Source organism: Cnephaeus nilssonii, assembly GCF_951640355.1.
Source record: "Cnephaeus nilssonii genome assembly, chromosome: 5".
Classification (NCBI taxonomy): Eukaryota; Metazoa; Chordata; class Mammalia; order Chiroptera; family Vespertilionidae; genus Cnephaeus; species Cnephaeus nilssonii.
This window is the reverse complement of record NC_137076.1, coordinates 106,291,905-106,317,867: the sequence shown is the minus strand read 5'-3', so window position 1 is coordinate 106,317,867 and position 25,963 is coordinate 106,291,905. Positions and strand designations below refer to the sequence as shown.

Below are 25,963 nucleotides of genomic sequence, written 5' to 3'. Positions count from 1 at the left end.
TTGCATTTCCCGTTTCGTCTGGTTTAGCGATTGACCAAAATAGGTTCAGTTCTCTTTGACATGGGTGTTTTTATTATACCTTTTAAAAATATACATTTTTAAGATCAACCAAAGGACTTGTATGCATGCATATAAGCCTAACCAATGGACACAGACACCAGCGGGATGAGGGCATAAGTGTGTGGGAGGGTAATGGGGGGATAAGGACACATATGTAATACCTTAATCAATAAAGAAAAAAAATATTTTTATTGATTTCAGAGAGGAAGGAAGAGGGAGAGATTGAGCCCGCAACCTGGGCATGTGCCCTTGACTGGATTGGAGTCGAACCCAGCACTCTTCAGTCCGCAGGCAGACGCTCTATCCACTGAGCGAAACTAGCTAGGGCTGACACGGGTCTTGTAGATGCTTTTGATTAAAAAAACAAGTGACAAATAGCCCCTGTTGTGTCTGCAAAAAGTACCCATTTGGGTCAGACTCTGTGCAGACAGCAATTCCTATAGTGGTACCCGAGTCTTGGCGTGAGGTATGAGCCTCTGATTCATCGAGGGTAGTCAGATCTCCAGGACACCGAAGAGGGGCGCCAGGGGGCAAGGGGGGGCTCCCGCTGGCGTGGTGGGTACCCTGCCCCTCCGCCCGAGGACCAGCCTACCAGGACGCCTGCACAGGGGGTCATCAGAGGGACCAGCCTGCTCTGCCCTCAGGAAGGGGCGGAGTCCGCGGCAGGCCCCGCCCCCAAAGCGGCGACCGGGAGGCAGGGGCGGGACTTCCGCTCAGGAGAGGACACTTCCGGGTTCGTTGGCCATCGCTGCGGGGGCTGTGTGAGCAGGTGCTGGGCCGGTGGGCGGGCTGGGCTGCGGCCCGCGCTGGCCCCGCGATGCTGGGGAGCAGCCCCGAAGCTCCGGAGCGCGAGGCTGAGGGTGACGGGGCGGGGGCGCCCCCTGCACCGCCTGCCATCGACTTCCCGAAGGAGGGCTCGGACCCCAAGTACGACGGTGAGGGACCCGAATGCCGCGGCGGCCCTTCCCTGGCCCCGGCCCCTTTCTGTCTCGGGTGCCGCGCGGTTCGCTCCTGGGCCCGGGCCCATCCTGCTGGACCCGGGGCCCAGCGCTGCCGTGCGGGGTGGGGGCGGCGGGCGGGCCGTCCGCGGAAGGTAAACATTTATGGAAACGAGTGGCTGCGACCCGCTGGCTCGATTGTTCGCATTTCTGTTCTTTTTTCCTCTGCGGACTCAGCGTTTCCCGGGCCCCTCCAGCTCCCGAGCCCCGGGGCTTTGCCCGGCGGCGAGCGGGAGCTCTGTCAGCTCCTAGGAGGGGGCTTTGCAGACCCTGCGCGCTGACCCGTTGGGGCTGGGTTTTGATTTATTCTTCTGTTGCCTTGCTTCACCGATGGGGCAGCTGAAGACTTGTCATAGTGAGGCAGTATGCAAAGCCTCCTCTTCTGTTAAAAAAAAAAAATGCCCAAGTTTCCTGAGGCTTTTGGTTCCTGGGACATGTGGTATGTTACTGTGCAACAACATAAAGTGACAGGTGCTTGAAACAGTGACTCTAGTCAGTCCGAAGTATCCAGAATTTTAATGAAAGTGCAGCAGGCTCTTAGGTTGCAACTAGTTGTTTTGGCAACTTATTTTACTTTAAAATTTGTATTTATTGATTGTTTTGAGAAGAGGGGGGGAGGGGGGAGAGAGAGAAAAATCAATTTGTTTTTCCACCCATTTATGCATTCATTGATTGATTCTTATATGAGCCCTGACCCGGATGGAACCCACAACCTTGGCATAATAGCACAGATTAAGTTGTGCTATTAAGAATGAATCATTGCCTGGAGTGACTCAGTGGTTGAGCATTGACCTATGAACCAGGAGGTCACAGTTCGATTCCGGTCAGGGCACATGCCCTGGTTGCAGGCTCTATCCCCAGTGTGGGGAGTGCAGGAGGCAGCTCGTCAGTGAAATTCTCTCATCAATGATGTTTCTGTCTCTCTCTCCCTCTCCCTTCCTCTCTGAAATCAATAAGGATATATTTTATTTTATTTTTTTTATAAGTATATTTTTATTGATTTCAGAGAGGAAGGGAGAGGGAGAGAGAGAGCTAGAAACATCAATGATGAGAGAGAATCACTGACCGGCTGCCTTCTGCACACCCCCAGCTGGGAATTGAACCCGCAACCTGTGCATGTGCCCTTGACCGGAAATGAACCTGGAACCCTTCAGTCCGCAGTTTGATGCTCTATTCACAGAGCCAAACCAGCTAGGACAAATATATATTTTAAAAAGGAAGAATGAATACATTGATTCAGGGAGGTTTTTACTATGCAGTGGTTTGAATAGGATGATTATAGAGAATACACATTCAGTTGAAGCATGAAATAACTCTTAACATGTTAAAATCAATTTAAAGGTGCAAGCCAAGTTGAAAAGGTTAATTTCTTAAATTCTTTGATTTTCATCCTTAATTCCAGCTGTAATTCTTGATTCCAGAGGGACACAAAGCAGACCGTGGAGTCAGTCACAGAGGACAGCTGTAAGATAACTGTTTTGCAGTGGGCAAATGAATTTTTTCCGCATTTAAGGTGATATTTAGAGCAAGTCCCTAGTAAATACAGTTACGTCATAGAAAAAGTCCCAGCTGTAAACATGAAAGTCTGCCTTTTCTGGAACGTTGTGATAAGGTTTTCTGCAAACTGGAGATTATGTTTGAAGTGTGTGATCTTAGATTAGCTTCTAAAAATTCCCTTCTCCTAGGTTACTCATTCTACTGTTGTGTTTACACAGTGCCTTTTCTTCCAAAGAAGCCCAGCAGGTCCAGACATAATGTACCTTTTTATGTGGAAAGTAAGGTCCGTGAAAAATGTAGTTTTGTCTGTAGTAGACGTAAAAACAGAATAGTTAAATGGTTTCTCAAAGGTCTTCTGTCCGATGTGAGGTCACTCTGCCAGTTAATGGTAGAGTCTGAAAATTCAAAACCTAGGTGTCACTATAAGCCTGTGCTCTGCAGGAGTTTATTGTGGAGGGTTCTCCCAGAGCCAGCATCGGCCTCTGATCAAAGTTACTGTCTTTGGTCCCCCCACGCCTCCCCTCCGTCATATTAGAAGGAGGGCCAACAGTAAGCCCAAATGTCAGACTCACTAATTTTTCTTCTTTCACCCGAAACGAGTTTTCTAAAATTGTACCTCAAATTAATCCTTCAGGTTTCTCCCTCGGTTCTTGAACGTCTCCCATCTGGAACAATTCGGTTCTCGACCAAATTGTTCACAGAAAAAATGTCTCCCGTTGGCTGGCATTGCTCAGTGGTTAGAGCATTAGCCTCTGCACCAGAGGATCTTGGCTTTGATTCCCAATCAAGGGCGCGTATCTGGGTTGCAGGTTCAATCCCCAACCCGGGTTGGGGCTCATGCCAGAGGCAACCAATCGATCTCTCTCTCTCTCTCTCTCTCTCTCTCTCTCTCTCTCTTTCCCCTCCTCCCTCTCTTCCATTCTCTCTAGAAACCAATGGAAAAAATATCCTCACTCCTCGGGTGAGGATAAAAACAAATATTTAAAAAAATGTCTCTGTTGTTGACCAAAACTTCAGTTTTTGACCTGACAGCCCTTTTATGCTGATACCTAAGCGTGACCAAAAGCAGCTCTCAGGTAACAAACAAAGGAGAGAATGCTTTTGTTGGAGAATCAACGATTAGCACAATTTTAGAACATGAAGAGGCCATCAAGCATGTTAGTGTTGCTAAGGGTGAGAAAGAAGCAATGATCACAAGCAGTTGACGAGGTGGAAAAACTTGTTGATTTGGATAAACAAAAAGCAGTGAGCGGGGGAGGCCGTGATAGTGAAAGAGCGTAGATGGAGCCTGCTGGTCTCCTGAAAGGCACCCCCGAACGGGTGCTGAAAGTCATTCCTGTAAGGCTGGAAGGGGGAGTTCGATAAATTTAAGAAAAGAAGTGCTTTGTTTATAGATTAAACAGTACATTGAACAGGTACTGTATACTAAAAAGGTTAAAACAATCAGTTCGGGGTCTGGAACGGATTAATTCAATTTCCATTCTTTTTTAAAAAATATATATTTTATTGATTTTTTTTTACAGAGAGAAAGAGAGAGGGATAGAGAGTTAGAAACATCGATCAGCTGCCTCCTGCACACTCCCTACTGGGGATGTGCCCGCAACCAAGGTACATGCCCTTGACCGGAATCGAACCTGGGACCCTTCAGTTCACAGGCCAATCAATGTTCTATCCACTGAGCCAACATGAGGAACTGTATTAAAGGGTCGCGGCATTAGAAAGGTTGAGAACCACTGGCCTCCGCTGTCCTGGTGACAGGAGGCATTCCCGCTTGTTTGCTTGAATAGTCACTCATTCGTTTCTTCATTTCTACCTTCGTGTACATCCTTACTACCAAAACTTTCTCCCTTCCCCCAGGGCTTCTTTCTGCTAGGCTTCCAACTTCCAGAATTCAACTCAAAACTCAATTCCAAAAAGTCTGTCTTGATTAACCCCACTCAGCTTGACTACTGTGTTCTTTTTAAAGCCTAGTTTTATTTATTTTTTAAATATGTCTTTGTTGATTTTAGAGAGAGGAAGGGAGAGGGCTAGAGATAGAAATATCGATGAGAGAGAAACATAATTGGTCGGCTGCCTCCTGCACGCCCCCTACTGGGGATCAAGCCTTCAACCTGGGCATGTGCCCTGACTGGGAATCGAACCGGTGACCTCATGGTTTATGGGTGTTGATGCTCAACAACTGAACCACACCAGCTGGGCTGTGGTGGGTTTTTTCCCTTAAAGTTACATAGTTTGTTTCTTTAATTAGAATGTGTTATTTTGTCATTCTGAGATATGTTTACCATTTATTACAATTTTTCCTTTTTTAATTTTTAGAATCTGATGTTCCAGCAGAACTCCAGGTGTTAAAAGGACCACAGCAACAGCAGCCGACCTTCCCTTTTGCAGTTGCCAACCAACTGTTGCTTGTTTCTCTGCTGGAACATTTGAGCCACGTGCATGAACCAAACCCACTTCGTTCAAGACAGGTGTTTAAATGTTAGTAAGACTCAATTCATCTTGCTAAATAACACTTGTAAAAGTACTATTGTATTTAATGCTGTGGGTCTGAGAAGTAGCGGGTATATAAAAATTTGAAATAAGTATTAATAGTTTATATTTTTAAAAATATATTTTTACTGATTTCAGAGAGGGAAAAGGAGAGAGAGATAGAAACATCAATGATGATAGAGAATCATTGATCAGTTGCCTCCTGCACACCCCCTACTGGGGATGGAGCCCACAACCTGGGTATGTGCCCTGACCTGGAATCGAACCGTGACCTCCTGGTTCATAGGTCCATGCTCAGTCACTGAGCTACGCTGGCTGGGCAATATAGTTTATATTTCTTAAAATTCATTTTATATTTTGCTTTGGGTAATTCCTTATGAATATAACTAGAGGCCCGATGCACGAAATTCATGCAAGGGGCTTGGCCCTCGCAGCCCCGGCTTTATCCAGAAGGTCGTCCGGACGGTTGTTCTGCGTCTGGTCTAATTAGCATATTAGCTCTTTATTATATAGTATTACTAGGTTCCCTGAAAGATAAATAACCATAAATTGTGCATATTTAAATAAATAAAAGATGGGTTTTTTTGTATCTATAACATGATAATCCATATAATGTGTGAAGCTCTCTCTTATGGTTTAGTCAGTGAACAGGTAAATGAAAATCATGGATAATCATTTTGAACCTGGTCTTGACCAGAGCGCTGGAACAGCAGGATTTTGTGTTGGTGAATGAGAAACTGTTTTTCTCTACACACTAAATACTTCTAACACCAGTTGTGTGGTGGTTCTTTTCCTGCATCGTCAGCTCTCTGTGTGGGTTAAGATATTCCATAATAGAAACAATACTTAATACTCACGTTTGTTGTTCGTTCTAATCATTTATTTCCACTTCTGCCTTTATTCTTATCTCAGTGCCTGTTTGCAAAATGAAATATGTTTAAAAATCAGAAGACTATTGTGTTTACATTTTTCTTGCCTTTTTAAAAGGTGGAGCTTAGTATTTTACTGAACAACCAGGAATGGTAAATAAATGATTGACTGTTCAATGTCAGAGAAGTCAGTATAGATGTGCTCCTGACCAGTGAGTGTACCAATTGCTTCACTTTGACAGAACCAATTCCCAAGTTGTAATGCATGTATGAACGGAACTTTTTTCTCCTAGAGGCTATTACCACTCTTTATGCTCTGTGTACGCTTCAAAAGTGCCATTTTAGCCCAGCCGGATGTGGCTCAGTGGTTGAGCGTTGACCTAGACCTATGAACTAGAAGGTCACGGTTCGATTCCTGATCAGGGCACATACTTGGGTTGCGGGCTCAATCCCCAGTAGGGGGTGTGCAGGAGGCAGCCGATTGATGATTCTCTCTCATCATTGATGTATCTATCTCTCTCTCCCTGTCCCTTCCTCTCTGAAAAAAATAAAATAAAATTGCCATTTTATTGATGGCCTTCCTAATAGTTTTCCACATTTTTTTTCTAGTACTTTGTCAGACCTTTATCAAAATGGGGCTGCTGTCTTCTTTCACCTGCAGTGATGAGTTTAGCTCATTGAGACTACATCACAACAGAGCCATCACTCATTTAATGAGGTCAGCTAGAGAGACAGTTCGTCAGGTAAGCATGAAAATATGTACTTGGTATGTGACAAAACATTTAGATTTCCAGAGGACAGTATTTTAAAGCCTTATGAGATCCTGGTTATAAAGAGGTTTATAAAATTTTTAACTTTGATTTGTTTATTTAACAACTATTTATGAATGGCTGCTGTGTGTTAGGCTCTCTGGTATGCGGTGGGGCTCAAGCAGTAAGCAAAATAGACAGAATCCCGGCCTCAGGGAGCGTCTGTTGTAAAGAGCGGGTAGTAAGCAACGGAAAAATGAAAATGTATAAAAATAAATGGGTTAGATGGTGATAAGTGTTAAGGAGAAATATAAAGCAGGGAAGGGACTTAGGAAATGTGCGAATGTTACAGAGGGTGCCAGGGAGGGCCTCACTGAGACTCCTGTAAGTCGGGAGCTGAGGCTGAGAGGAGGAGCCTGGAGGAAAAGCACTCCAGTGGAGGCACAACAGTTCCCCAGTGAGCAGTGGGTCAGGTGTAGGGGGAGCTGGAAAGGCAGCCATGTGGCTGGAGTGAGCAGGGGAGCGTGGCGGGGGCAAGAGGGCAGTAAGAGGGACGATGGAGCGGGACAACAGAGTCCGGTTTTGAGACCATTTTAATGTCTTCGGTGTTCACTCAGAGTGAAACAGGCAGCATTGCTGGATTTTGAGCAGAAGAATGGCATCATCTGACTTACGATTTAATGGGATCAACCAGCTTCTGTGTTGAGAATAGACTGAGGGGGGCCAAGGGCAAAAGCAGGGGCACTGGTGCAGTCATACAGGCAAGAAGAGATGGGGGTGGCTTGGAATGGGTGGTAGCCATGGAGATGTGAGAAGTTGTCAATTTCTGCATATATTTTGAAGGTAAAAATCACATCACCATTTGCATATGGTGCTCCTTGGTACATTCTCAGCTTTGTCAGTGGGTAGCAAGAATATAGTTTTTTAATGGTGATCTTCTGGTTAAGAGAGATATATTTTCAATTGTAAATTTTTAGGTAATGTTGAAAAAGCCATTGAGTCTTATCTATACTAATAATAGAGGAATATGCTAATTGTCCGGGACTCCATCACAGTAACTAACGAACAGCAGGCTGCATGGAGTGATAAGGCCGGCAGGGGGGTTAGTGAGGGACAACCAAACGACTGAACAGCAGGCTGCTTGGGCGACCAGGCCAGCACGGCGGGTAGTTGGGGTGATCAGGCTGGTGGGGGGCAGTTAGGGGCGATCAGGCAGGCAGGCAGGTGAGCAGTTAGGAGCCAGCGGTCCCGGATTGTGAGAGGGATGTCCGACTGCCGGTTTAGGCTCGATCCCCAGGATCGGGCTTAAACCGGCAGTCGGACATCCCACGAGGGGTCCCAGATTGGAGAGGGTGCAGGCTGGGCTGAGTGGACCCCCGCCCCGTGCACAAATTTCATTCACCGGGCCTCTAGTTTTTTAATATTGTGTAAGCATTTGAGACTATTAATATGACATTGAATTTTGATAGATTCCTTACTTCATAAAATTTTCAAAATGCTTTTAAAAATATTTTTTTATTTTAGGATTCTTGTGAGGATAGTTCTCATATTCCGAAGATCAGGTCTGTATCAAATACTTTTGTGATAATTTAAATATTAACTATCAAGTCAGGATTAAGAATTAAACCTGAATTAATCAGAAATGAGTTTTGAGTTTAAAAAATACTATAGTTAGTATAGTTTATGCAAATTAAAAATTTTATTCTCGGCAATTAATTACTGCTCCAAGATTTGCTTTAATTCTCATTTTCCTCCTTTAAATAATAATAAAATTTTGTTTTTTTGCTTTAAAATTTTTTTCTTCATTTTTGATCTCCTGCTCTCCTTATTCACTGTGGATACCATAAGCCCCAACCTTAATGCAGGGCACTGATATCTTATCTCTGTCAGGGAAAATCATTGAATTTTGCCTGTATTTAGGAAGTGTTAATATAAAATCTGTAACTTGTCTGGAAATTTAAGTGACTTTATTACTGAACTCCACTAATCTTTTGCTTGTTAGTTGGTCATTGAATACTTATTACTGGTAAAATACTTAAAATTAGATTAATGATCCTCTCGCTATCATATCAACCTGTCAATTTGCTTAGCAACTGTTTTCTTCATAGAGAAAGAAGAATTTCATTAAAAAATATTTTTATTGATACCAGAGAGGAAGGGAGAGGGAGAAAGAGGTAGAAACATCAATGATGAGAGAGAATCATCAGTTGGCTGTCTCCTGCATGCTCCACACTGGGGATGGAGCCCTGGGCACGTGCTCTGACCAGGAATCAAATCGTGACCTCTTGGTTCATAGGTTGACATTCAGCCATTGAGCTACACTGGCCGCTCTGAAAATTTTCATTTTAGCTCATCCTTTCCAAATCACCACAATTTAGTGATGAAGGAAGTTAGAAGGTTAGTAGTACAACAGGGAACATGAACTGCCTAGAACATTCTGATGTGCTCATGCTTTAATATTGGCCGTTTGTTTTAACTTTCAGATCAAGGGAAGTAGCCTTTGAAGCACAGACTTCACGTTACTTAAATGAATTTGAAGAGGTTTCCATCTTGGGAAAAGGTGGATATGGAAGAGTATACAAGGTTGTTTTCCACATGTCTTTTTTGACCTACTTCTTTAAATGTATTTTGAGAAGTTGTTTTCAATATTGAAAGTACGCAAAGGAAAATTTCTAGAAATTGTGTACATTTACTTTTCACCAAGATTTGTCATTTATGGGGAAGTGGGCAGGTTTTCACTTTTTCCTAACCACATTGGTGGGTTGGTGATTCTGGAAACTGAGTTTTTGTCCTATAGTTACCTTTTACATAAAATGTATTACTGAAAAGAGTTGTGCTGCTGCTTTTTGGGCTTCACAGAGCCCTTTGGCCAACGCTGCCAGTCTTCTGACCGGGGGCTTCTGGGAGTTGGCCTCTCATTGCACTTGAAAACCTGTTGTCTAGCTGAGCATGGCTGACTTCCTCACCATAGCAAAGAGCTCAGGTGTCTTTACCTTAATTTTATCTCTTTGGCTTGTTTGGATGGTCTTAGTTCAGGTTAAAGAACTTTCTTTATTCGGTTGAAATTTAATGGCATAATATACTTAGTCTTTTTCTCTACTTTTTAGGTCAGGAATAAATTAGATGGTCAGTATTATGCGATTAAGAAAATCCTGATTAAGCGTGCAACTAAGACAGATTGCATGAAGGTGAGATTTAAAAAATGTATTTATTTTGAATAATTGAGTATTTGTTTTTTTGAAAGAGTTATGTGTATGTGTGTGTGTGTGTGTGTGTGTGAGAGAGAGAGTATTTGGCAAATACTAGGTGGTATGGCTTGCCAGTTTACTAAGAATGGGCTACAGTAACATAAACATCAGAACTAAATTTATTTGACTTAGTTTTTTTTCTTTTTTTTTCCCCTGACTTAGTTTTTTTAAAAATATATTTTATTGATTTTTTACAGAGAGGAAGGGAGAGGGATAGAGAGCTAGAAACATCGATGAGAGAGAAACATCGATCAGCTGCCTCCTGCAAACCCCCTACCGGGGATGTGCCTGCAACCAGTGTACATGCCCTTGACCGGAATCGAACCTGGGACCCTTCAGTCCGCAGGCCCACGCTCTATCCACTGAGCCAAACCGGTTTCGGTCCTGACTTAGTTTTTTACAGGCATTTCATGTTGGCCACATTTCAGGGTCATTGCTGGGGACAGTAATTTTTAAATTAAATTATTCATATACAACACAGGTTGCTATAAAAACAAACAAACATGAGCTCAGTCCAGGTCCCAGTCTTCTCCCTGACATGCTCTGTGGTCCTGGGCAAATTACCTAGTCCTCCAAGTCACGTCTATCTTCTGCCCTTGACAGCAGGTTTTATTTACCTTGTGAACTGGACTTCCTTATAGGAGAATGAGTGTAGATGAACTGCGCAAAGCATAAAGTGCCATGTATATGTAAGTTTAGTGGCTATAACAATTGCTTCGGTCTCTCATAAAGATACTCCTGTTACTTTAACATCGTTTAGATTGCTTGTACAGAGGGCTTTTTCTGTTTGCTCTGGAACAAGTGGTAGTATTTGATACCATGAGCATTTAACAAATTGCCAGTGAAAGCTCGGTCTAATGATGCTTCTCCTCTAGGTTCTACGGGAAGTGAAGGTGCTGGCGGGTCTTCAGCACCCTAACATTGTGGGCTATCACACTGCTTGGATTGAGCATGTTCACGCGGCCCAAACACAAGGTAAGCAGTTTCAGATTAGATAGAGTTGAAATTTGGCAAAGCTCATTCTTTTATGTTTTTTACATTTTAAAAGGCATGAAAAGAAGAATATTTTATGAAAATTATATGAAATTCCTCTTTTCAGTGTCAGTAAATACAGTTTATTAGAACACAGGCTCATATGTAAGTATTGTCTGTGGCTGCTTTTGCCTGCAATAGCGGAGTTGAGTAGCTGCAGAGTCTCAGGGCCTGAGAAACCTGACCTATTCATTATCAGGTCCTGCTCAGAGAGTTTGCTGACCCCTAGAGGAACAGCTGTTTTGTAGTTCCTTATATGTGCCAGTCATTTGAATAAACTTGTATTGTACTTTGCCAGAAGATCATAACATTTTTAGTTATTTTTTTGTTAATCCTCACTCGAGGATATTTTTTCCATTGATTTTTTAGAGAGTGCAAGGGAGGGGGCGAGGCAGAGAGAGAGAAACATCAATGTGAGAGAGACACATTGATTGGTTGCCTTCCACACGAGCCCCAACTGCGGGCTGGGGATCAAACCTGCAACCTCGTTACCTGCCCTTGACCGGAATTGAACCCAGGACCCTTCAGTCCGTGGGCCGATGCTCGATCCACTGAGCGAGACTGGCCAGGACCGTCATGACATATTTAGATAGGTGGTTTCATTTGGCACTATTTGTATATTTCAGCTCTGCCTTTGACTGTGATTAGGAAACTGGCTGCTTGAAGGTTTGTTTTGTGTTTATTCAGCAGATAGGATTTCTGTTCCGTTGCCGTCGCTGAAAGTGATCTCTGCCCAGGACGATGACAGGTATGTGCCCTGTGAGCCTTTACAGGTTAGACAGCCTGTCACCTGCAGCGGGCTGCCTTTGTCTGTTGCTGTTAGGAGTTCAGGAGTGTTTCAGACTTCGTGTTCGCTTATTTTCATGATGAAATGTTAAATTATTTCCTCCCCTTAGATATTTCCTGTCAGTATTTTAAATAAATGTAGTTGCTAGGTAGATTTGATGCTTTTCTCCCCCGCCCCCCAACCCCAAGGCTTTACCAGTAAGAATTACATAGACCTGAAGGAACAGTCGAGTTACTCTTGATCTTTTTTTTACATTGGTTATGGATTATTATCTTTACTGTTTTTTCCCCTCCAGAGATCAGTCTGATGTTAAAACTGATGAAAGTAACAGCTCATCCATTATCTTCGCCGAGATCACCTCAGAAAAAGAAAAACTCTTAGGAGAGTCTGGCACTGAAAATCAGAATAACAAATTGGTGAACTATACCCCCAATCTAGTCACAAGAGATGCCGGTGGGTTTGAATTACCCATTGAGCTCCAAGAAAACGGCTTGGCTGAGTTGTCTTCCAGATCGATGGCTGAGAATCAGCTGCCACTTAGGCTTAATTCAGACTTAGAGGGGAATTTCACATCCACTGAAGAATCGTCTGAAGAAAACTTAAACATGGTGGGACAGACAGAGGTAAATTTCATGTTTGCTCATAGTAATTGTACAGTGGACTGCGATTAGATATGGCCGCCCCTCTTCCTTAGCTGACTTCCCACCGGTTGTTCCTCCCTCTCGGCTCTAGCCCTTCTGTCCTGTGTTCAGTCTCTTCTGTCCACGTTCCCCATGTATTTGAACTTCACACCTTCCCTTAGTTAACTTGCCCTTTTCTGGGTCATCTCTTCCTTCCAGTGGTTCTCAACCTTCCTAATGCCACGACCCTTTAATACAGTTCCTCATGTTGTGGTGACCCCCAACCATAAAATTATTTTCGTTGCTACTTCGTAACTGTAATTTTGCTACTGTTATGAATCGTAATGTAAATATCTGTGTTTTCTGATGGTCTTAGGCGACCCTGCTAGCGGTTCTCAACCTGTGTGTCGCTGTAGAGCCTAAGACCATCGGAAAACACAGATATTTACATTACGATTCATAACAGTAGCAAAATTACAGTTACGAAGTAGCAACGAAAATAATTTTATGGTTGGGGGTCACCACAACATGAGGAACTGTATTAAAGGGTCGTGGCATTAGGAAGGTTGAGAACCGCTGCTGTAGACAGTATCATGTATGTACCCTGGAGTGGGAAGCATGGTGCACGGTCTATTTCTGTTGTATGTTAACACTGGGTTATAAATATATATTTATGCAGACAGATTTCCTACATTTGGAACATGGCTTTAAGAGAGTCCGAGTAGGATTACCAGATCATGTTTCAGGCGACGCTTGTTGAGGGTTACACTGATGCGCCGGCGAGACTCCCACGTACTCGCTCCAGTGTCAAGTGTTAGTGTTAAAAAGCGTGAGGATGAACAGGGTCTGCACATAACTGGTCACATTAGATTACAAAACTGTGTGTACACACGCAGAATTAACTCTTATTGTCCAGGAACATGTGGCGTGTGCAAGTGATTTTTTATGAAACATGAAACTTTGAACATAAACCTGAATACAAAGGAGTTGGGTTTGAGGAAATTTTATTCAGAAGAACTTTATTTCTCTGTATAAATTTGGAAAATTTTCCTGATGCCTAAATCAGTGGGCTACAGTGAGCTAAATTTTTGCTTACTTTTTCCTTGGACAGGTTATTAGTTATGTACAATGTGAAGCTAACCAAACTGTGTGTATACTGGAGGTATACACAGTAGCAGATAGCATATAGCCATCCTTTTATACTTGTCTACAGGGGCCCAGTGCAAGAAATTCAAGCACAGGTCGGGCTGCCGGCTGTCGCCAAGGCCTTCCTTCCCCAGCTGCCAGCCGCTGGCTGGCCGGGGCCTTCCTTCGCCCCGCACCGCCCCCTGGTGGTCAGCGCACGTCACAGCAAGTGGTCGAACTCCCAGTCTTTTGAACTCCTGAGTGGACTATTTGCATATTAGCCTTTTATTATATAGGACAGGATTTTAGCTTTCAAAACTGTTCATGTAGTGAGCAGACCAAACAGTTTCAGTGCCTCAGTGTCACATTCGAGAGCTTCTCCCTTTTGACACCTGCCTAACTCCAGCAGGCCTCCCCCTGCCCACTTGGAATATGACGCACAGTTTTAAGTATTGCTTTCCTTCTCCATCTCCTTCACTAGACTTTGGGCATCGTGGGCAGGCCTATGTGTCACCTTTATCCTCATCACTCAGGCCAGTGCTTGGCCTAGAGTAGGCCAGTGAGTATTTGTTGACTAAATGAATAATTTAAGTGGTACCGAGATGGGACCAGTGTTGTGTCGCCCCCTAGATGCAGTACCACCTGATGCTGCACATCCAGATGCAGCTGTGTGAGCTCTCCCTGTGGGACTGGATCGTGGAGAGGAACAGGCGGAGCCGGGAGTGTGTGGATGAGTCTGCCTGTAAGTACCATGTGGCTCTGCAGGTGCGCGGCTGGGGGATAAAGACAGGAGGACCCGCCGCCTCCTGCTGCCAGGTGTTTAGATGGAAAACAATCTCTGTTTTAAACCAAAACAACAATTACGCTTATTTCAACATTTTTCAAAAACAAATAGTAATCGGAAGTTAATTTTCTCTGATAGATACATAGTTTGTTGATATTTAAGCAGTAATGTGCTAGAATTTAGGAAACTGATTTAGGGTGGAAAGATCTTTAAAATTTTTTTAAGGAAAAAATTTAAATACTTTTTTTTATTTTTTTATCCTGAAAATGTGGTATTCTTACAAAAAGAAACCATTATAGGAAGGCATGTGGTCAAAAGTTTGTCTCCCTCAAGCTCCAGATCTCCCTCCCTCTCCTGCAGTTGTATATTCCCTAGAAATGCTATCAAGTTAATATATATGTGTATATATATCTCCTCACCCAAGGATATGTCTTTATTGATTGTAGAGAGAGGAAGGGAGAGGGAGAGAAGGAAGATGGATATGAGAGATAAACATCAATCGGTTGCCTCCTATACACACCCTTACTGGGGATTGAACCTGCAACCAGGGTATATGCCCTGACCGGCAATCAAACCCTCGACCTTTTGGTGTATGTGATGACACTCTAGCCAACTGAGCCATACCAGCCAGGGAGTCAGGTTAATATATATATATATATATATATATATATATATATATATATATATATTTAAAATATATTTTTATTGATTTCAGAGAGGAAGGGAGAATGGGAGAGAGAAAAAAACATCAGTGATGAGAGAGTATCATTGATCGGCTGTTTTGTGCACGCCCCCTGCTGGGGATCAATCCCACAACCCGGGCATGTGCCCTGACCTGGAATTGAACCGGTGACCTCCTGGTGCATGGGTCGATGCGTAACCATTGAGCAACACTGGCCGGGCTAGCAGGCTAATTTTTAAGTTGATAATTTTGTATGGCCATTGAATGATGTTATAAATATCCACATGGCCCTTGGCAGAAAAAGGTTTCCTCACTCCTGTTTAGTGGAACCATTGCTTTTACACACACACAGGTCCCTAAATTATATGCTAGGTAGCATAAAGGAGGGTGTGGAATAGGTGTGAGCTGTTGATAACAAAGCAGGCTCATTCGGGGTGGAGAAAGGGGCCTACAGTGTTCTTGTTTCTTTTTTTAAATATATATATATCATTTTAATATATATATATTATTTTTTTAATATATATTATTTTTTTAATATATGTATATATATATTATTGATTTTTTACAGAGAGAAGGGAGAGGGATAGAGAGCTAGAAACATCGATGAGAGAGAAACATCAGTCAGCTGCCTCCTGCACACCTACTGGGGATGTGCCCACAACCAAGGTACATGCCCTTGACTGGAATCGAACCCAGGACCCTTCAGTCTGTAGGCCGATGCTCCATCTACTGAGCCAAACCGGTCAGGGCAAGTGTTCTTGTTCTTGAAGGTCAGCAATAGGTTGAGGATTTAAAATTACTTGAATACAGAAGAGCTAGTAAGTTCCACTATATTACTAAACTTCTTGGCTGGAAACTTCAGGATTTTTTTTTCTTACCAATTTTTTATTTTATTTTAGTCTTACAAACCTCCCCACCCTCTAAATTCATATGCTCTGTCATCATATTAACAGATGAATTATTCAATTATTCACTTTTTCTCCATATACTTTATTTGTCGGCCATTTTTGAAAATGTGCATTCTAAATCCGGATGACGAAGCTCACCCCTTGTAGTGAACATAATTTACCTTCTTACTTTATTCTTTGTAATAGGATCTTCAGTCCACAGTGGACCAGGACACCAGATTTATTAACATGAAACCCAGGATGTTAGGGGGTGAAGGGGACTTCCACGTGATTTAGTGTGGCCCCCTGGTGCCTGCGAATTGCTTGCTGAGTAATTGCCACGGGGGCTCTGAGTGAGATGGTACCGTGGTCGGCAAACTGTGGCTCGCGAGCCACATGCGGCTCTTTGGCCCCTTGAGTGTGGCTCTTCCACAAAATACCACAGCCTGGGCGAGTCTATTTTGAAGAAGTGGCATTAGAAGAAGTTTAAGTTAAAAATTTGGCTCTCAAAAGAAATTTCAATTGTACTGTTGATATTTGGCTCTGTGGACTAATGAGTTTGCCGACCGCTGAGATGGGAGGCCTCTCTCTGGTGACAGACTCTGTTGAAGGTAGGCGCTAGTTTCCGATGGCATCTTGACTAGCTGAGGAGCCCTCTAGGTTTGAACCATTCTTTGGAGCGTTGACTTTGTTGAAAATCTGAATGTTGTGTAGGTGTCAGATGTTAATATATTTGGACAATTAACATTTAGATATTAATGAGTAAAAAATTAGAGAAATAAAACTTTTTTTTTTTTTTTAACTTCAGGTCCTTACGTTATGGCCAGTGTTGCAACAAAAATTTTTCAAGAATTGGTGGAAGGTGTATTTTACATCCATAGCATGGGAGTTGTGCACAGAGACCTGAAGGTAAGTGGCAAAGATGAAATCATTAAAACTTCTTATCGGGGCTGACTTGGTGTTGATTCATTGAATTAAGGGGACTACGTACCCTAGTTCATTTATTCATTTATCTAGAAGAGTGCCATTACTTTCATGTAAATCATCATTTTTTAGGTCCAGAACATAAAAACTTGATTGAATTTAAAAGCAGTAAACTTCGGGCATTTGAATATTCTCACTGTTTTTCCGGTAGTGTGTTCTGAGTACTGCTGTAATTGATGATGCTCAGTGTATTTAAAGCTGACAAAAATATTCATCTATTAATTCAATCTTAGAGGTAAAATCTGCTTTTATGATTATCTATCTTAAAGGAAATTTAACATAGGAAATTCCATTCTGCTGTTTTCAAAATCTATAGTTACTATTCCAACATTTATCCACAAAACACTATCAAGAAAGACAGAAAATATGTTGACTTCTTTGGCTGAGAGTTTTAAATTAAGTTGCTTACCTTTTAGGCAAAATTTAAAACATAGAAAATGCATTTAAAAGAATATCTAGTAACGAAAAGGTAATATGCAAATCAGTTTATTTTCTGAAGAAGTTTAAGAACCAGTAGTTTGTATGTTTGGGAGGGAGGAGGCAAATGGGTTATTTTCTGGGTACCTGTCCGGCCAGAAACCGTGACTGGATTTCTGAAACCCTGCGGTGACGCTGTGAGGTCTTATTTCAGGAGGCAAGCCAGGTCGTAACACCCGTACACAGAACTCCAGATTTTCTCCGGGAGAAGGCGCTTCACGTACTGTTTGTGTCTCTCCCCGTAAATATTCCGGATGTTTCTCTTGCAGATGTCCTCTAGGGAGAAGGGTTTTTGAGACAGCTTGATTAGGGATTCCCTTAGGAGATGGAATTCTGAGAGCATGAGCCCCGCAGGCAGAATTCCTTGGTTATTGGTCAGTCTCAGGGGGTAGGAGCGGTAAAGCAACTTGGCCAGAAGCGCGGTGTCCCTTATGTTGGAGCTGCGCTGGAGGTACATGTGGATGGGAGACTCCCCGTTTCTTGTTAGGGTGTTCATGTCGGCCTCAAATTCAAGCAAGAGATCGATGACGGTCTCTCTGCCTGCGAAACACGCCTCGTGGATCGCTGTTTGGCCCTTGTGGTCCTGGCCGTTGACTTGGGCTCCGTGCGTCAGCAGCAGCCGGATGCAGCCCAGCCCCGCCGCCAGCACTCGGCCCGCTTTGCTGGACGCGGCGCACACCGCCAGCTTCAGGGCCGTGTTCCCCGTGAACGGGACGGCGTAGTTGACGTTCGCTCCGCAGGCGATGAGCGTTTCCATCATCTCCTTATTCAGGATGTCTGCAGCCATGTGCAGGGGCGTCATGTTGGACTCGTTGATGGCATTCACCTGGGCGCCGTTTTGGGCTAAAATGGAGAGGACCGGGTAGGTCCCGTACCTGATGGCCAGGTGGAGGGCGGAGTGCTTGTGGCTGTTGTTCACCCGAGCGTTCACTTGAGCTCCGTGCTCACACAGGATGCGGAGGCACGTCACGGCGTTGTTCTGAATGTCGGCCAGCAGCCGTTGGATCCTGTTCCCCGGCTTTGTCTGGACGGTGGAGGTGATCGGCCAGTGCAGTAGCATCAGGTGGAGTGTGGTGAGGCCTCGCGTGTCCCTGGAATAGGTAGTGAGCGCTGGTTACGCTGAACACACAGTGGAAATGGCTCTACGCGGGGAATTAGCGCTAAAGCAGGTGACGTTTACTTAAAGTAATCCCCGCCCTTACTTAGTTACAAAGAAGTGCTTGTAAATCTGCATTGCTGTTTAGTTTTTCAGGATCTCACAGCGCTTTGGGGGGATGGGGTGGCGTGCATCAGTGCACGGGGCCCCGCCTCCTCTGGCAGCTTGTCTTTACTTCGTTACTCCCACCCGGGCTGGGCCTCTTTAGGGCTATCTCAGTTTTTTTAAATATATTTTATTGACTTTTTACAGAGAGGAAGGGAGAGGAATAGAGAGTCAGAAACATCAATGAGAGAGAAACATCGATCAGCTGCCTCCTGCACACCCCCCACTGGGGATGCGCCCGCAACCAAGGTACATGCCCTTGACCGGAATCGAACCCGGGACCCTTCAGTCTGCAGGCCCATGCTCTACCCACTGGGCCAAACCGGCTTGGGCTGTGTCTCTGTTTTTGGTACCACAGCTCCTCACAGTGCGGAGCTGAGTTCTGTGGACTTGGTGTGATGGGCTCTGCCTCGGCCCCTGTGCCTGATGCTCCCGGTGTGTGTAGGTGGATTAGATCGGTGGTCGCCAGCCTTTCGGACCTCACGGGTCACCAGTGGTCCACGCACCACCGGTTGGCGACCGCTGCTCCAAAGGTTTCCTTAAACCAGTGGTCACCAACCTTTTGGACCTCACGGACCACCAGTGGTCCACGCACCACCGGTTGGCGACCACCGCATTATGTGACAGGGTTGAATCTGGAGACCCACAGCCACTCTGCGCTTAGTGGGCCCATCCGTCTTCGTTCCCTGCTTCCACCCGGGTGGGTGCATGTTTTACAGCCTGGCCCTCATCCGCTTTTTCCCTGAAACCTCTCAGGATCGCCTCCAAACCCCTTTGTTTTGGCAGAGAGAGGGGGAAGGGTTATGAGGAACACTGTTGCTGAGCGCTTAGGACTCGGGGTGCTTTAAGTGGGCTGACTGATTTGTGTTCTTGCATTTCTCCCCACTTTTTCAGAGTATCTCCTCTAATTAGTAAAGAAATTGGTTTGTTCAAAACATGATACTTTCTAGTCCACAACTCCTGCAGAGTGGATGAGCCCAGACATGACTGGGAAGGCTAACGTCGAGATCACGTGTCTCCTCCGTTAGAACTGGCCACCTGTTGCGTTACTCACCGTACTTCCGGGTCAGCCCCGTGCTCTAACAGGCAGCGCAGACTCTGGGCCTTGCGGTGCTCGGCAGCCAGGTGGACGGGGATGATGGACTGCGTCTGCTTCAGGGGGAAGAACCCGAGCCCATTGCAGGTGTCCTGTGTGTTAGAGCGCGGCTTAGCTTGCCATCCAGAGCAAAGCAGCGTGCGTGTGTCTCAGTGCAGCGCTTCTCTGGGATGTGCACTGACATTTTCCTTTTCTTTGGCCTGTTGTCAATGACCCAAAGCCAAGGAGTTTTATGAATATTACAAAATCTGTGTGCTAAAGGCAAATTCACCAAGGCAACAAAAGAACTCACTCAAAGCTTTGAAAGTGGATTGTTGTGAGGAGCTCATAGTGTGAAATCAATGGCAATTGCTATTAAGCCATTGCCCTTAAACTAACCTGCAGGGTGATCGACAAGTAGGTTTTGTGTTTTTTAAGGTTTTGCCATAGTATCAGTAGTAAAACCTACACTTCAGGGTTTCAGAGATAAGCAGCAAATGTTCTGTCTGTGATTAGCAGAGATGTTTATGCTGGGTCTTAAAAACATGTGTAAGTAGTGGCTTTACAGCATGGCTGAAGATAAGAGGGCGGGGTAAAGAAGGGTCACTTTTCAAAAAGGAAATCAATTATAACGGTAATAATTGTTGTATCAACATTTAGAAGATGAAAAGTTATATGTAAAAGGGAAAAATAATTCCATCACACGGACCCAGCGACCACTGGTATGTTTGAGAGGCGACGTTCCTGTCCCTCCAACCGAACGAGCTCGTCTCTCCCCTCCTCAGTGTGATAACTGGAAGGGCGGGTCGGCTGCTGGCACAACTGGCCAGCCGCGGGCCTGGTGGGGACAGCCAGGAGGCTTAATGAGTTCGCCAGGACTTGGTGGTGGTCCTCGCAAAGCATCACGAGTCTTTTCTATGAGAGGGACGGAGCGGAGAAGAGGGTACCTGCGTCAGAAGTAACCCGCAGCTGGTGGAGTTGGCCAGGACGGTGAGGGGCTGGTTGACGGGGTGGCTGCGCAGGAGGGCCTGGATGGCAGCGCAGTCTTCGGTCATGATGGCCTCGTAGAGCCTGGCGTGGAGCACTTCGCGCGGGCCCCCCTCCGGGGACTTGGCCCCGTCAGCGACCAGCTCCCGGCTGCCTCGCTTGACTATGTTTCCCATGAGAAACACTGGAGTGAGGACGTCAGAGGTCAGGGGAAACTTGTTGCGGAATTGGTCAGTTTCCGAGTCCTTAGGATTCCTTCGGCTCAGTTCTAGAACTGTTCTAGAATTGTTGAGAACCGTATCCATGAACACGACTCATTTTTGTATCAGAGCCAAACTTTCTCATACTTTGTTCCTATCTCACATGATGTCAAATATAAGCACAGGTTTTAGGACTTTCTTACTTGATCATAAAAACATACCCAAATTATCATCTTCCATGTAAGATGCTATTTTCTCTTTCCATTTAGCTGTAGATAAAAAAAAACACAAAAACTAACAACGCTAAAACACAATTATACGTTAAAATAAAAAAATTAGAATGACTACATTTAAAATAAGAAAACCTACCTTTTAACCTAAATGTTTAGATTGTAGTGGCGTTCTCCCCTCCCCCAATACAGGTGCAGTGTTTCACTGGCACAGGATTAGTTCCACGGGGGTGTTTCGGGCCTGTGGTGGTTGCTTAAATAGAGCTAAGTGTGTACCTTGACCATGTGACTCAGTCGTCCCCCATCCTGGCTAACAGAATTATCTGGGAGCTTAAAACATTTTCTTAAAGTTTTTTTTTTTTTTTTTCATTAAGAAAAACTGCAGTTTTGGACTTGTTGGAGAGGACAGTCGTTTTTGTTTTTATTTTTTAAAATGTCTTTAATTGATTTTTAGAGAGGAAAGAAGAGAGACAGAAACATCGATGAGAGAGAGTCATCGATTGGCTGCCTCCTGCACGCCCCTCCTGGGGATCAAGCCTGCAACCTGTGCATGTGCCCTGACTGGGAATCGAACCGATGACCCCTTGGTTCCTGAGTCGATGCTCAACTGCTGAGCAACACCAGCCAGGTGCAATTTTTTTAAAAAGCTCTCCGGTGATTCTAATGTGTAGCTGAGTTTGAGAACCACTGCTCTGATTTTTAATTTTTGAGGGGCTACTTGCTCCTGAGTTGAAAACTCTTTAACATCTAGACATCTTTGTGTTTACTATTTGTTTTTAGAACACAAAGGAATTCACTTGTTCTGTTTGTTTATAGCCCAGAAATATTTTTCTTCATGGCCCTGATCAGCAAGTGAAAATAGGAGACTTTGGCCTGGCCTGCACAGACATCATACAGAACCCACACTGGACCAGCGGGGATGGGAAGAGTAAGTTTTGGTATTTTTTTCCATTAAAAAATAAGATGTCACTATTTAAAGAGAATGATGAAGATTTAGTAGCAAAGTGAGGTAAAGACAGTGTGTTGTTGTACCCAGAGTCAGTGTTCCTCATGTGTTAACGCTGCAGTATTTAATGTGTAGCTTTTCAAATTCCAGGACCAACACATACCTCCAGAGTGGGCACCTGTCTGTACGCGTCTCCCGAACAGCTGGAAGGATCTGAGTATGATGCGCAGGTAGCGTTTCCTGCCTCTCCCCTTTGCTGGGCTTCTCTGCAGTTGTGAGAACAAAAGCAGTGAGTGCAGCGGAGGGTCCGAGGGAAGGTGTGCTGGGAGGTGACAGTTCTGTAGTTTGTCTACACGCCCCGCGGACACAACAGGAAACCACTTTGCAGCTGAGCCGGGCTGCGTTTTTTTAGGCTCCTTTACGATTTCTAAACCCGTGGGCACAGCGAACAGTGTTTGAAATGAGCTTCCCCTCCAGAGTCACATGCACCCCAGGAGGCGAGAATTCCGAGGCCTCTTTTCAGCCTCCCATTCTGGTTTCCAAGTGTCCCCTTCGTCCCTTTAGCCCACATTGTTCCCGAAGGAACGGTACGTAACCCCTTCTCTCACCGTGAAACCTAATATGGTCTGTTCCTCTTCATGAGTCATTGAACTTGTTTTGTTTGGTTAATCCTCACCCAAGGATATTTTTTCCATTGATTTTTAGAGAGAGTAGAAGGGAGGGATGGAGAGAGAGAGAGAGAAAACATTGGTGTGAGAGAGACATAGGGTGGGGAATGAACCTGCAACTCAGGTACCTGATTGGGAAAGAGCTGCCAGAAAGAACCATGGTCGTTTCAGAAAGCCTGTGTAGCCAAGGCCTTCCTAAAAAACGTATTTTCAGGAGAAGCAGCACCGAGTCTCTGCAGTGTGCTAAGCTTTGCCAAGACTTCCCACTGTGAGGGAAGCAGGCTGAGGCTGGCGGAGGCCCGGGACACGTGGCCCAGCACGAGGGAGCTCACGTGTGTCCGGCTGGCCAAGGAGGGGTGGGTGGAGTCAGGTGGGTGGTACAGACTGCTGTGGTGATGGGACCATCCTGTCCTCACCTGGCCATCAGTCCTGTGTCCCATGAGCCCCTTTTGGTATTAAAGGGAGAGGCTTTGTGACAGGACTTGCCACCTCGCAGGAGATCTGGCTGGCAGGCAATTGCCAGCGAGAGAGGAGCCAGCCGTTGTGTTAGAGACTGTAAACCATCCGTCCTGTGAATGCTCTCCTGTTGGGGAGGACGGCGTACTGACGTGGACCTGTGATGCTCACTGGGCATCTCATCACTCAGTGGCCCTCCCCCCTTTTGCAGTCGGACATGTACAGCTTGGGTGTGATCCTGTTGGAGCTCTTCCAGCCGTTCGGAACAGAAATGGAGCGAGCACAGGTTCTAACGGGTCTGAGAACTGGTCAGATGCCCGAGTCCCTCCGCCAGAGGTGTCCCGTCCAAGCCAGGTGCATCCAGGAGCTAACCAGGAAGGACGCATCCCAGAGGCCGTCTGCTGTGCAGCTGCTGCAGAGCGACCTTTTCCAGAATTCCGGAAGTGTATGTACGGGGTTTTAATGCTGGGGAAAATATGGAGCTTAGAATGTGCTTAAATGGAGTCCTATTTCATGAAGAACAATAGCCTTACAGTGAGGTCTATGGAAACAATGTTTGAGCCCATCCTCAGAGTGGCCAGTCGCACACTGTTTGCCCAGCTTCATCTCGCTAAGCCAAAAGGTACTAGTTCTCCTTTCCACTCTGGTGTGGAACTTTCCTAAATGATTGTAACATGCCTACGCGGGTAAAATTACAGCGGTCCTTCTCAGAGGGCGAGCAGGGGTGCCGGAGACGCCTGAGCCAACCTGAGATCCTCAGCAGTCACGTGCGAGTCTGGCGCTCCGTCCTGTGCGTGGCGTTGCCCTGGGCAGCCCACTCCCTTCCTCCTGCCTGACCCGCAGAGGGCCAGCCCCTCATCTGCAGGATGACTCACCCGTTCTGGCAACGTGACTCACCCATTCTGTTCCTTGAGGAACTTGCTGCGAGTTGAGCTTGACTCAAACATACGTTCACAGATCCTAGAGCACTTTGCTCCCCAGAGCGTGGTCCTCAGACCAGCAGCAGCAGCGTTATCTGGGGCTCAGTAGAAACACAGGGTCTTAGCCACCCAGACCTGCTGAGTCCGAATCCGCCTTACGAAGACCGCGTGGTTTCGTACACAGTGTCCGAGCAGCACTGCGGAGAGCAGTGGTTGTCTCCGTCTCCAGACAGCAGCATTAGGCCACTGGGACTTGACAGAATCCTCAGGCCCGCCCGCACACCTCATCCAGGGGTGGGGGCGGGGGGCGGGTGAGGGCCAGCCATCTGTGCTTCCATAGGCCCTCGGAGTGATTCTGGTGCCCACTAATTTGGGAACCTCTTATAGTACCTGTTTTGTTGATGTATCTCCTACTCAAGGCTTATTAATTTTCAAGTAAAACTGAATCTTACGAGCTTGAATGATAAACAGGTAGGTGGAGTACTTTTCTGAGACTTTGAAAATGGCAATGCGGTTATTAAATGGCCGATGGAAGGGATTTCTAACTCCCAGTTAAGGTAGCTTTTAGAGACCAAGTATTGGTGTTTATGGTAAGGATTTCTCCTGTCTTACAGAATTTTTTATAAAATAACCTCGACATACCTGCACACATTAAATGTACGTGCCGGCAGTCCTCACTTTGCACAGTAGAGTAGGAGTGTAAGAGTGACCAGGCAGAGCTCAAACCATGCAGAGGGGTCGTCAAGATCCAGGGGGAGAGTTAGGATTATTCTGTGACCTTAAGAATGTGTATCAAAGCATTGAAACTCTCTTATGGAAATGAAAAACAACCACCACCTATAAACGAATATTTAGTGCAATATAATGGAGGATTCGGGTTTCAAGAGAATGCCCGCCTCCCCTCCCCTGTAACTCGGGGCGGTGAGTTGCCCTGCTCCTGGCTACGTTTGGCTCAGCTCCCAGCACCTGGTCTTGGGCACCTTCAATGTGAAGTGTCTTCTCGAGTTCACAGAAGGTGAGGTTTTGCTGGTGTCACTCTCCGGGGCAGCGCCGTCATTTCCCTCCACTTGGTGCCACGTCCCTTTCCTTGGTTCCGTGGCGGCCCACCCATCTCGTGGCGGCGGGCCAGCATTCCCAGGGCGGCTGTTTCTCCTGAGTGCTTCGGGTTGACTCGATTTCCACTTCCAGCACTACCACTTTTCATTGGCTTGCTGTCCTTGGCCAGCCCCCTCTTAGTTGTCCATTTTTGAAAAAAATACCGCTTGGGTCTCACTGGGACAGGGAGGCAGCCTGGCTACACACAGGCCTGTGTGTGGACTAACAGATGCACTGACTGACTTTGAGTGAAGGGACGTGACTGTCCGGATCAGGACGTCTATTGGTTAGTGTTTTGTGGATAAAACTCGTGGTAACTGACATTTGAACCACGTTGCTGGGTTACTGGCCTAATTTCACTAAACTGATGACTGGACCCTTGCAGTTTGGGACTGTGCAAAGTGAGGCATGCTTGTGTATTTAAAAGGAAAGAAGCCATTTTAATGGAGCTTCAACATTTCTATTTCAGGTTAATCTCACCCTGCAGATGAAGATAGTAGAGCAAGAAAAAGAAATAGAAGAACTAAAGAAGCAGTTACGCCTCCTTTCTCAGGACAAAGGGGTTAAGGATGACATGAAAGATGGGGGTGTTCCGCCCTAACCGGTTTGGCTCAGTGGATAGAGCGTCGGCCTGCAGACTGGGGGATCCCAGGTTCGATTCCGGTCAAGGGCATGTACCTTGGTTGCAGGCACATCCCCAGTGGGGAGTGTGCAGGAGGCAGCTGATCGATGTTTCTCTCTCATCGATGTTTCTAACTCTCTATCCCTCTCCCTTCCTCTCTGTAAAAGATCAATAAAATATATTAAAAAAAAAAAAAAAAAGATGGGGGTGTTCC

At 45.4% G+C, this 25,963-nt stretch overlaps 2 protein-coding genes across 3 annotated transcripts; one reads left to right on the top strand and one right to left on the bottom strand.

Annotated features, from left to right (window-relative positions):
- The first annotated feature begins 785 nt into the window (after nt 1–785).
- Nucleotides 786–25,911, top strand: EIF2AK1 (eukaryotic translation initiation factor 2 alpha kinase 1). Of its 2 annotated transcripts, none has more exons than XM_079770789.1 (15): nt 786–995; nt 4,872–5,033; nt 6,524–6,657; nt 8,188–8,225; nt 9,147–9,246; nt 9,771–9,851; nt 10,787–10,886; nt 11,634–11,691; nt 12,026–12,353; nt 14,106–14,217; nt 16,637–16,737; nt 21,859–21,970; nt 22,139–22,218; nt 23,324–23,557; nt 25,597–25,911. In XM_079770789.1, the coding sequence occupies exons 1-15, from the start codon at nt 878–880 to the stop codon at nt 25,726–25,728; spliced, it is 1,890 nt and encodes a 629-aa protein (XP_079626915.1). In that variant the 5' UTR covers nt 786–877; the 3' UTR covers nt 25,729–25,911. The 2 variants fall into 2 exon arrangements, with proteins under 2 accessions (XP_079626915.1, XP_079626914.1); XM_079770788.1 differs by having other exon boundaries at nt 11,631–11,691; nt 25,597–25,910.
- Nucleotides 16,746–21,852, bottom strand: ANKRD61 (ankyrin repeat domain 61). The gene is made up of 3 exons (XM_079770793.1): nt 20,573–21,852; nt 19,605–19,702; nt 16,746–18,380 (listed from the first exon to the last, which is right to left on the bottom strand). The coding sequence occupies exons 1-3, from the start codon at nt 20,915–20,917 to the stop codon at nt 17,435–17,437; spliced, it is 1,389 nt and encodes a 462-aa protein (XP_079626919.1). The 5' UTR covers nt 20,918–21,852; the 3' UTR covers nt 16,746–17,434.
- Nucleotides 25,912–25,963: the final 52 nt, after the last annotated feature.

What these genes read in the sequence shown, in the direction of transcription:
- EIF2AK1 (XM_079770788.1), top strand. Translation starts at nt 878, where the DNA reads ATGCTGGGGAGCAGCCCCGAAGCTCCGGAGCGCGAGGCTGAGGGTGAC. An exon ending in CTCGGACCCCAAGTACGACG is followed by an intron (nt 996 to 4,871) that starts GTGAGGGACCCG and finishes TTTAATTTTTAG; the next exon opens with AATCTGATGTTCCAGCAGAA. An exon ending in GATATGGAAGAGTATACAAG is followed by an intron (nt 9,247 to 9,770) that starts GTTGTTTTCCAC and finishes TCTACTTTTTAG; the next exon opens with GTCAGGAATAAATTAGATGG.
- ANKRD61 (XM_079770793.1), bottom strand. Translation starts at nt 20,917, where the DNA reads ATGGATACGGTTCTCAACAATTCTAGAACAGTTCTAGAACTGAGCCGA. An exon ending in GCGGGTTACTTCTGACGCAG is followed by an intron (nt 19,703 to 20,572) that starts GTACCCTCTTCT and finishes TTCCCCCTGAAG; the next exon opens with CAGACGCAGTCCATCATCCC. An exon ending in GGGGCTGACCCGGAAGTACG is followed by an intron (nt 18,381 to 19,604) that starts GTGAGTAACGCA and finishes TACCTATTCCAG; the next exon opens with GGACACGCGAGGCCTCACCA.